This window comes from Mytilus californianus, unplaced genomic scaffold (genome assembly GCF_021869535.1).
Source record: "Mytilus californianus isolate M0D057914Y unplaced genomic scaffold, xbMytCali1.0.p SCAF_18, whole genome shotgun sequence".
In the NCBI taxonomy this organism is placed as follows: domain Eukaryota; kingdom Metazoa; phylum Mollusca; class Bivalvia; order Mytilida; family Mytilidae; genus Mytilus; species Mytilus californianus.
The window spans coordinates 4,653,742-4,665,208 of record NW_026262666.1 but is presented as its reverse complement, the minus strand read 5'-3'; the positions used below and the strand labels follow the sequence as shown (position 1 = coordinate 4,665,208).

At 31.0% G+C, this 11,467-nt stretch overlaps 1 protein-coding gene across 1 annotated transcript in view; it reads left to right on the top strand.

Annotated features, from left to right (window-relative positions):
- The first annotated feature begins 815 nt into the window (after positions 1-815).
- The window catches only part of LOC127726784 (cell death abnormality protein 1-like), a 102,984-nt gene continuing 92,332 nt past the window's right edge, over positions 816-11,467 (top strand). Inside the window, exon 1 of the mRNA XM_052234239.1 lies at positions 816-890. Coding sequence (XP_052090199.1) covers positions 861-890 — 30 coding nt within the window. The 5' untranslated portion in view covers positions 816-860. The remainder of the gene's footprint in view (positions 891-11,467) is intronic.

Sequence of the window (11,467 nt, the reverse complement as noted above, 5' to 3'; positions counted from 1 at the left end):
CTATATTTACAGAATTGCAACCTATACATTATATCTTATTGACTAAAACTTCCAAGGCGTAATAATAATCTCAAAGAGTACAACATGTAATACTTGAAATAAAGAATGTCAAAATACATATATCGCAAATCAAATTACTTGTCAAAAGATGTATAAGACCATTTCTTTTTGGCGTCCGTTTGTCTCAAATATACACACCGAAATAGGTTGCACCGAAATAGGTTGTATCTCTAATTGTTAAAGTTGTTCTTGGCGTATAGACATTTCTACATTGATCTAAACTGTTTCAAGTTTGTTATTCATTACAGATTGTAATCTACTAGTACCTTATGTGTATGTCTATTTCACAACTATAGGTACTTCTTTATCTCGGAAAAATACCTATATGTTTATTCATTTAGTTAGGTTGTGTCTCTAATTGTTACAGTTGTTCTTGACATATAGTTATAATTGACATTTTCAAGCGTATTATTCATTACAGATTGTAAACTACTTAAATATCTTATTTTTATGTCTATTTCAAAGCTATATATAGGTATTTCTTGATCTATGAAAAATACCTATTTATATACTTTAATTAAGTACCATACAGTATAAATTTTAATTCTTTAGAGAAAAGCGCATATACTCGACTTTCAGAATCGTCATCCTTTTGCCGTCAAATTGTGTGCAATTTTTTAAAACTATGATTAGAATAAACCTCATAAAGATTCATGGTTTGTTTAAAACTATATCCTCACAACTGAATGCGTCAGATATCTTTTTTAAAGATATTACTTTTATAAATATAAACACACTTCCTTGTCACTATTAAGGTGTTTGACTTCCCTGTATGATGAATTGGAAGAACGTTTTATAAGATGTCAAACATTGTTTATTTTGGAACGTTGGTAAGTAATGTTCAACAGTTAATATATCATGTTGCAATTCGAGTATATTTACATTCATTATTTAATACTATATCAATTCTTTAAAAAATGAACCTAATTTTTGTCTAGGGCCAACCGTTATCGGAATTAAGACAAAAATATATGAACCCAAACAAATAACTTTCTTACCTCCCATGCCTTTCTTTAACATGTTTAAAACATTGATCAATGCTTTTCTCTTCTTTTTGTTGGTCACACTGAGTCAAAAAAATCCTTACTATATAGCTATAGGGCATGCTTATAAGTAGAGTCACTGACTAGCCATCGTTTTTGTTTTTGTGGGGATGGGGAATCACGGGATGGGTTTTTATTTGGGGCAAACGATATTTTTAACTTTATTCAAAAACAAATTATTTTTGTTAGACATGTAAGAAATCTAGTCCTTTAACATAAAAGGGTCACATGTACATGTACTCGTACTTATGTTCTTTTTGAGAAGTGACAAAACGAGCGGGTGTACACAGTAATATAAATATGTGACAAATATTAAAACCAAAAATATCATTATTTTGTTCATCATGTTCATAATATCCAAACTTCCTTTCGCTAAATCAGAACTGATTATGAATTTATGGCTACTGAAATCAACCTGCTTTGAATAGATAAATTTGATTTATAAATCAATCAACCTTTTTAATTCTTCTGAAAGAGGCTTTGTGCTCTGAGGAAAGCTTTGATATTACAATGTATAAATAATACTTTGTCTGAAAATGGTAAGTTTTCTGAAATTGAGTACACCATGAATTGGATAAACTAAACACAGTTTTTAAAACTGAAATACATGTAAGAGTATAAATTATATTCATGAAAATAATCATACTAAATGCAGTATGACGTATTAACATATATATATATATATATTGTTAAAATAGACTTTTTCACTTTTTTTGGTCTTTTGAAAATTGTTGTTTGTGCTGTATTTAGACCCCTCTACCAAGAAATTTTTTTTACATGCACACGTATAAAAATAGTTTGCAATATATATATATATATCTGTTGTGGCAAAACTGCAAAGTGACAGTACAACATCTTTCTATGTAGCTATAGTGGATAACTGGTCCTAGACCAGTTCAGGAACAAGAAATTTGTTTTTAAACCCAATGTTGAATTATATGCATGTACATTCCCAATTTTTCGATAGGAACAAATCATTTTCTTTTCACTAAAATATTTCCTTCTGAAACAATTTTTTTCCAAGAAATTTACAATCAAACAATTTATTTCCTATCTCCATGCTAAATTCTTTATGTTACTGTCCAAAGTCAGGAGCCTGTAATTCAGGGGTTTTCGCTTGTTGTTGTATATAATATTTGTTTTTAGTGTATTGTGTTGTATATAAATAAGGCTTTATTGTTTTCTCAGGGCCTTTTTTAGCTTGCTATGCAGTATGGGTTTTTCTCATTGTTCAAGGACTTACGGTGACCTATACTGTAGTTGCTAACTTCAACGTCATTTGTATGTCGGTGGAGAGTTAGCGATCATACAATATCTTCTTATTTTTGCCAAAGAACAGAACAGTACATAAACGCACCACACAAAAAACTAAAGATTGAGCAACACAAACTCAACCAGAATCCAGAAACTGCATTCCCTTCCAAAACAAACAAGTTATCTTTATTATGATATGTTTTGGTCTAGTTTAATTTAGTATAAAGAGTTAAAATTTGTACATATTACAAGTTCACTGCTCACTTCAATGTACAGATTTAGTCTGATCGTTAACTAACAAAGAAATCTGCTCAAACAAGAGTTAGGGGCCATCATCAACATGTAGTGAAATAATTTTTTTCTATTAAGTTAAGGATGTATTCTTCTGACGTTTCAGTCTCGTTGAAATGTCGTTCGGGAATTATTTCCAAAACATGTGATACAAGGGGAAAATATCAGTGAATTTAAAAAATACTATAATCAAACTACACTATGTGAAAAAATTGTGTACTTACAATAAGTAGTTTTTGAGTAATAACATTTTCAATTTTTATAAGCAATCCAGTCAGTGTCATCAGCCAAAATGTTGAGAAAATGGGTGAAGCGTACAAAGAAATAATTTTACCAAAAATGTGTACATCCCATATCATTTTTTTCTTTTCAAAATTCTTAGATATGTATTTGTTCAATCATTCATAACAAAGAAGTTGATATAACATGTATAATATGCTTTTTGTTCTAAAAAAAGAGAAAAATAACAAATTTACAAAATTTACAGCATGGTCAACTTGACACGAAAAAGCAACAAAATTTTATAAAACTTTCTTATATTAACACCAACCTATAGTTTTTATACGACCGCAAAAAATTTTGCAGTCGTACATTGGTATCACGTCATCGCAGCGTCGTCCGAAGACATTTGGTTTCCGGACAATAACTTTAGTATATTAAGTAAATAGAAATCTATGAAACTTAAACACAAGGTTTAAAACCACAAAAGGAAGGGTGGGATTGATTTTGGGGGTTATGGTCCCAACAGTTTAGGAATTAGGGGCCAAAAAGGGGCCCAAATAAGCATTTTCTAGTTTCCAGACAATATCTAGTGGAACAGTATATGGATCTCTCTGAAATTATACCACAAGTTTCCATACCACAAAGGGATTGTTAGGATTGGCTTTGGGGGTTTATGGCCTAAACCGTTTAGGAATAAGGGACAAAAAAAGGGGAAAAACAAGGGTTTCCTAGTTAATGGATAATTACTTAAGTATTGGTCTTTGGATCTCTATGAAATTGGATCATTAAGCATTATATAAGGGATAGCATTTGATTGATTCATGATATTTTACAGTATATAGAAGAGAACAATATTTTGGGATTTTGATTTTGAGAAAGCTTTGATTCTTTATGTTGGGACTTTTTGCTATAAGTATTACAATTTTTCATGCTATTAGTATTACAATTTTTTTCATATGCTGAATCTAACTGTGTATTTGGTTGTTGAGCCCATTTTCTAATTGGTCCAAACTTTGGTCCTAAAGCTATAACGTGGGGGGTAACAAAAATTGGAGGGGTATGGGGACAATTTTTTATCAAGATTTCAGAAATTATAAAAAGAAAATTTCTTCAAATATTTTTTTTTGACAAAAAAAAGGGAGGGGGGGGGTAAACAAAATAATGTTAGCGGGGGGGGGGGAGGTCAATTTTTCTCCAAGATTTAAAAAAATTGTCAATTTCCCAAAGAAAAATTGTGTGTTACAATTGCTTATTCTTTGTATATCGTCTGAAAGCAGATTTACAAAGTATTGCCAAACAGCACAGTGTATTGCACAAAAAACAAGAAATTGACTAGAAATGCAAATCATATAACCAATTCTAAGTTCTTTGACTACAGTTATTCTGTGTCGGAAACCTATTATGTGTCAAATATTTAATTACAATCCAATTTCAGACCTGTATCAAGCGCGAATATTGTGTCCATTTTTTCCCCCAACTGTTCAGGGTTGGACCTCTGCAGTCGTATCCAGCTGCGCTTGGCGAAGCAATTTATTTTAAGTTAGATTTATTCAAAAAATCTTTAGTGAAAGTATGAAAAAAAGTTTAATTGTGAAACTGCGATTTTTTTTTTATGATAATAGCCCAAAAATGGATAAAAATTGATCAACAATGGGAAAATCATAAAAATGGGGTACTTTCAAATGGCCGTAGTAAAAAAAAGAAGTACACCACCGTAGGATTTTTTGTTCATCAATTACTTTCTTACAGTCATATAAACCCAAAAATCAGGTTAAGAAAAAAAAATTTAATTCTAGAAATTTTTAGCTCCTCTTAGGTGTATATCCTTAAGTGTGATTCACAATGACTTATAGATGAAGCCCAGCAATAAAAATGCTGTTCCTTGGTTTTTGTAATTTTTATTTGAAGAGATTTTGATTTAAATATATATTTACATTGTAAAAATAAGGAGATGTGGTATGATTGCCAATGAGACAACTATCCACCAAAGTTCAAATAAAATGTAAGATAATCAACCGTAAGGCCTGCAACAATGAGAAAAACCCATACCATATAGTCGGCTTTAAAAGGCCACGACATGAAAAATACGAAACATTTCAATTGAGAAAACTAACGCTCTAATTTATAACAAAGCAATTTACTAAAAAGAAGTATGACAGAGATGAACCAACGACAACCACTGAAATACAGGCTCATGACTTGGGACAGGCACATATAGAATGTGGCGGGATTAAACATGTTTGTAAGTGCTCAACACTCTCCTAACCTTGATTAGTGGTGTAACAGAACAACATAAGAACAAACTATAAAAATCAGTTGAAAAAGGCTTAACTCATCAGATTGATATCCTTTTGATTATAAATATATTGGTCTAGATTTATTGTAATATCTTTGTTTATGTGTAAAGTATACAAATACTTCCAAACTACAATCCGATCTCCCCATATTGAGCTTCATTATAAGTATCACTCCAAACATTGGCTTGCCAGGCCCATCCCCCCCCCTTTTTTTTAAATCCTGGATCAATACATATACCTTAACTTATAAATTAAATAAAGAAAGACTATAGTAATAAATATCACATTGACGAATATATTCAATTTAAAATAACAATAAAAACTGATGTTTAAATTATTATACATAATGATTATCATGATCATATTCAGATTTTGTCTAGGTAACTACACCATGTACACCAGGAAGTAGGGTGTTTATTGTTAAACAGTGATGCATATCATTTTAATCGGGCTTCTACCTGTATACAATGGGGAAGTTTGTTTTTAGGGCTACTTTAATTTATCAACAGCTAGTTAATAGATGATAAAATTGAGGACATTAAATCTTTTAAGATCTATAGATATCTTACACACTTGACTTAATTTTTAACTAATTTAACCCATCATTTTCCATGAAAAATGCCCGTACCAAGTCAGGAATATAACAGTTGTTTTCCACTCATTCCGTTGGTTGATAATGTTTGATTTAAGTCAGTTTTAATGGACTTTTCCTTTTTGAATTTACCTTTGAGTTTGGTATTTTTGTTACACTTTTTTGAATATACATAGCTCTTTATTCATGTTATTAAATAGGAAAAGTAAATTTCAAAATTTTTGATGTATTTTAATGTAATGCATATATATCCATGATTTTGGAACCTTGTATCCCTGATCATTGCTGATTCTACATTTTGTTAATGTTTAATCTTATCAAAAGGAAATAATGCACTAGATATAATATAAATACATTCAGGCCTTTTTGTAGCTGACTTATACATTATGGGTTTTGCTCATTTAGGAAGGCTGAACAGACTGACCTATATTTGCCTACATCGTTGTCATTTGGACTCTAGTACAAATGTATATATATATATAATATAAGCTTTTATACCTTGTGAAAGAAGGTGGGGGTCTTTAACTTTATGGGTCACATGAAATTTGCATGATTGAAAGGCTTTTAGATACCAAATTCATGACCGCTTCAGTTTGATTTATGAAAGTCATAAAATAAAGTTTGGGATTGATTTTAGGGGTTATGACCCTATTGGTTTCGTTAAAAGGGGCCAAAACCAATACTTTATGTAAATAGCTTATTGTTGTAGCAATTTCAATGGGGTTTAATTCAAAAGTCTTGACTTCTTGGGAGTTTTAATATGCTGAATCTAATTGGGTATTTATGAATTACAAACGAAAGTGAACCAACGCCTGGTGAATCTGTAGTACGGTAGAGTCCCTGAAGTGTTTGATTTCTTCAAAATTTAAATCATTGGTGTTCTTTGTGTGCAATCTAACATTGTTGTGAAGTTTTGATTTTTGGTCCATTTTTCAAACTTGACCCCATAAAGGTCCAAATTATCCAAAATAAAACATAGTTTGATTTTAACAAAAAATTAAACAATGTGGTTATTTGATATGCTGAATCCAACCATGTATTTGGAATTTGAATATTGGACCATAATTGGTAAATGTCTAATTTTAAAATTATTTATACCACATTCATTCTGTGTCAGACACTTTGCTATTATATCATATATTTGAAAAGGGCTGGTCATAGTTAAAAATAATTATAACATCATATCTAATTTTAGAGAACTATTTTTGTGGCTTACATCAATGGATCATGGAAAATAAATTGGTTTACAGACAATAACTTTAGTATAAGTGTTCAACACAGTATGGATGTGTAAGAAATTTTAGCGCAAAGATCCATACCACAATAGGAGGGTTGGGATATTAAATAGTTAATTAATTCTACATTTATAGATGTATTGCACAACTAATGATGAGTAATAGTTTAAAATAGATTTGTTTTTTCATATATATTAGTTGTGGTAATAATTGTGTATCTATTGTGTTCTATGACATCTACTTTCAAAAGAAACATGACTTAAAAGAGAAACTTTTGACAGCTGCTGACTTCACGAATAAAACAGATACAATTATAGATACACTATCTATCCATAATACTAATTAATTACAGCATTTCTTTCCAAAGGGAAATAACTCAAAATACAATCAAATCATAATTCACACTTAACAAATAACATTATCTCCCTTTGAATACAAATTTCCAAACATGTATAACCACAATTCCCATGCAAATCAACTGCTATTAAACACTTTTCTAATAACAGGAAACCCTATATTTTCAAAAATCCATTAACTCATGCTTGATAGTTATCTTAAAAACGTATTGCAAGTTACATTGAAATTATAAAGTGCTATTGTCGAGTTAAATTTGGGCACTTTTACCCTTAGAATAGGCAAAATTTTCTGAAAACTCAATTTTCACTCCCAGGTGGTGGTGGTGGGGGGGGGAGGGATTTACGTTTTGTTCTTTTTCTAGTTGCCTTTTATCAACTATTTATTTGTAAATGACAAGCTGAAGAGGAATAGAAAATTACAATTACATTATTGTAATTTAGTGTACCTCATATATATATATATATATATATATATATATATATATATATATTTACTAGTTAAGGTGCCACGGTAGTATTTCCTGGCCCATAAAGATAATGATAGCCTTTTTAGAATGTTCTCCACTTTCTAACTGCCCAAAATTCTACATACACAATCTGATGTACTTTCAATATAATATTTAGAAATGAATGACTGTTTACTCTTTCTGCTATCCTTTTCAACCTGTCTACTTTTTATTTTTATGTTTTTTATCATGCAGTAAATATAAAATTCTCATAAATTCACAAAAATTCTTTTTCACCTGCATGTAAAATTATTTTATAATTTTCTACACGTGATTCATTCCTCAGTTTGGGAAAGTCTGTTTAGTTGAAACTTTATGTTTTGTCCAATCACACTGTTCAGATACATTGACTTAAGTAGGGTACACAAATGAGCATCCTTAATACTGGAATGTAAATATTATTGAGCCGCCTAGAAGTTTACAACAGCTCAATTATTTGCTTACATTTTACCGGCAAGTTTATAACATCAAGATGGTACTCAGAATAAAATCTAAGTGTACAGCTTCTGATTGGATGATAAAGAATTGGAATTACTTTTAATCGAAAGCTTATCCAATTAGGTTTATAAAAATCTAGAAAATCAAATTCACATTTTACAAGTATAGAAAATATATTCAATATCTGCTCGTCACAGCCATTAAAAATCTGCCTTTTTCATTAACCTAATAAAATAGACAATGTTTGTCAACTGCATTTTAAGTCAATTTTTGTCGCATGACCATGTATATTTTTTTGGTTGTAAAATTATATGGAACACTGGCATTTGAAGTAACAAGAACTGTTAACCATTTTTTCCTACTTTCTTTAGTCTAAGAGAAATTAAATATGGAACTCCACTGGTACCCTATGGAAAATGCATTACCAATAATTGCGCTCTTGTAACCAGAAATGTTTGGAAATTTGTATTCAAAGGATGATAATGTTATGTGTTTAATAGTGAATTATGATGTCCCAGGTTAGGGGAGGGTTGGCGCCTTCAAACTAGTTTAACCCCGCCACATTCTGTATGTGCCTGTCCCAAGTCAGGAGCCTGTAACTCAGTGGTTGTCTTTTGTTGCTGTGTTACATATTTATTTTTCATTCATTAATTTTTACATCAATTAGGCTGTTAGTTTTCTCATTTGAATTGTTTTACATTTGTCATTTCGGGGCCTTTTATGGCTGACTATGCGATATGGACTGTTGAAGGCCGTACAATAACCTATAGTTGTTAATTTCTGTGTCATTTGGTCTCTTGTGAAGAGTTGTCTCGTTGGCAATCATACTACATCTTCTTTTTTATATGATTTATTTTTATTTTGAGTTATTTCCCTTTGAACAGAAATGGTGTAATTAATAAGTCTATTGATAGATAGTCTATCAATGATTGTATCTGTTTAATTGATTTTAGTCAGGAGTTGTCAAAAACTATTTATATGCCCCCGCTGTAGCGGAGGGGGCATTAAGTTTTACTCTTGTCCGTCTGTACGTCCGTCCGTCAGTCTGTCCGTACGTACGTCCAAAGGTTTGTATCCGTTCTCTAACTTTAGTTTGCCTCAACCAAATGTTATGAAACTTATACACAATGCTAATTACCACAAAACACAGATCAAGTTTGAATTTTGGTGGCGTCTCTATAACCATTCTAGAGTTATGCCCCTTTACAAATGGAAAAATTGATGAATTCTTCGTTTCCGTTCTTTAACTTTAGTTTGCTTTAACCAAATGTTATGAAACTTATACACAATGCTTATTTACCGTTCTTGAGTTATGCCCCTTTATAAACATAAAAATTGCTGAATATTTCGTTTCCATTCTCTAACTTTAGTTTGCCTCAACCAAATGTTATGAAACTTATACACAATTCTTATAACCACAAAACACAGATCAACTTTAAATTTTGGTGGTGTCACTGTAACCATTCTAGAGTTATGCCCCTTTACAAATGAAAAAATTGCTGAATTTTTCGTTTCCGTTCTCTAACTTAAGTTAGCCTCAACCAAATGTTATGAAACTTATACACAATGCGTATTACCACAAAATACAGATCAAGTTCAAAATAGGGTGGCGTCATTTTTACCGTTCTTGAGTTATGCCTCTTTATAAATATAAAAATTGCTGAATTTTTCGTTTTCATTCTCTAACTATAATTTGCCTCAACCAAATGTTATTAAACTTATACACAATGCTTATTACCACAAAATACAGATCAAGTTTGAATTTTGGTGGTGTCACTTCAACCATTCTAGACTTAAGCCTGTTTACAAATGGAAAAATTGCTGAATTTTTCGTTTCAGTTCTCTTACTTAAGTTAGCCTCAACCAAATATTATTAGACTTATACACAATACTTATTACCACAAAACTCAGATCAAGTACAAATTTGGGTAGCGTCATTTTTACCGTTCTTCAGTTATGTCCCTTTATAACTTGAAATGATATGCAAGCGAGGACACATTCCCCATTTATTTCTAAAGTCATAAGTGTTTTGTAGGTAGATGTCACAGTTGTTATGTGGTATTTTATTTTTGTTGTGTGTGTTAATGTTTAAGCATGAATTATGATTTCAATTTTAGTTACAGATAAATACTAATAGTCTAAAATTAAACTTATTTTGATTTTATGAAAAAAATTAATTCAAGGGGTTCTTTGCTAAACTGAATCTAAGCATGTATTTAGATTTTTTATTTCGGGCCAAGTTTTCAGTTGGTCTAAATCGGGATCCAAAGTTTGTTTGATTTCAACAAAAATTGAATATATGTGGTTCTTTGATATGCTGAATCTAACAATGTATTTAGATTTTTGATTTTGGGCCCCTTTATCAAATTGGTCCACATTGATGTCCAAAGGGTCCAAAATTGAACTTTGTTTGAATAAAAAAAAAATGAATTCTTGGGATTCTTTGATATGCTGAATATAACCGTGTATTTAGATTTCGGAAATTGGGCCATGATAGGTTAAAGTCCGATTTCAAATTTTTCAGTTTTCAACCACATTCATTCTGTGTCAGAAACCTATGCTATGTCAAATATCTAATCACAATTCAGATCCAGAGCTGTATCAAGCTTGAATGTAGTGTCCATACCTGCTGTTCAGAGTTCGACCTCTGTGATCGTATCAAACTGCGCCCAGCCTCGCATTTTGCCCTTTATGTGTCCATAACTTAAAAACATCACATTCCAATGTTCAGCGAAATGTGAAATCTCAGTCAAAATTCTAACTTGGTATGAAGTTCCTTGTTGATGTGACCACAACCTATCTTAAACCAAAACTTAAATGTACCTTAAACATGTCAAATCAATACTTTTACCGGACTTGGGACAGACAGGTGGAAGAACAGACCAACAGACCGAAAACATTATGCCACTCTTTATCATACATGTTAAAATTTCACAGCCTCAATTATTGCAGATTCCCTGTGTCAATCCTAAACATACATTTACATTAAACATAGTTTATATACTAGTACTAACTTAGTTATTTTGACTGTTGATATAGGATGCAATTAATTATATGAAATATATAAAATTATTTGAAAATTTAACAGTTTCTGGTGAACTCATGTGCTTCCATGCAAAGTTGACTTCAGACTTCTGACATGAGACTTTTTCTATCTCTCAGGATTTTTGCTC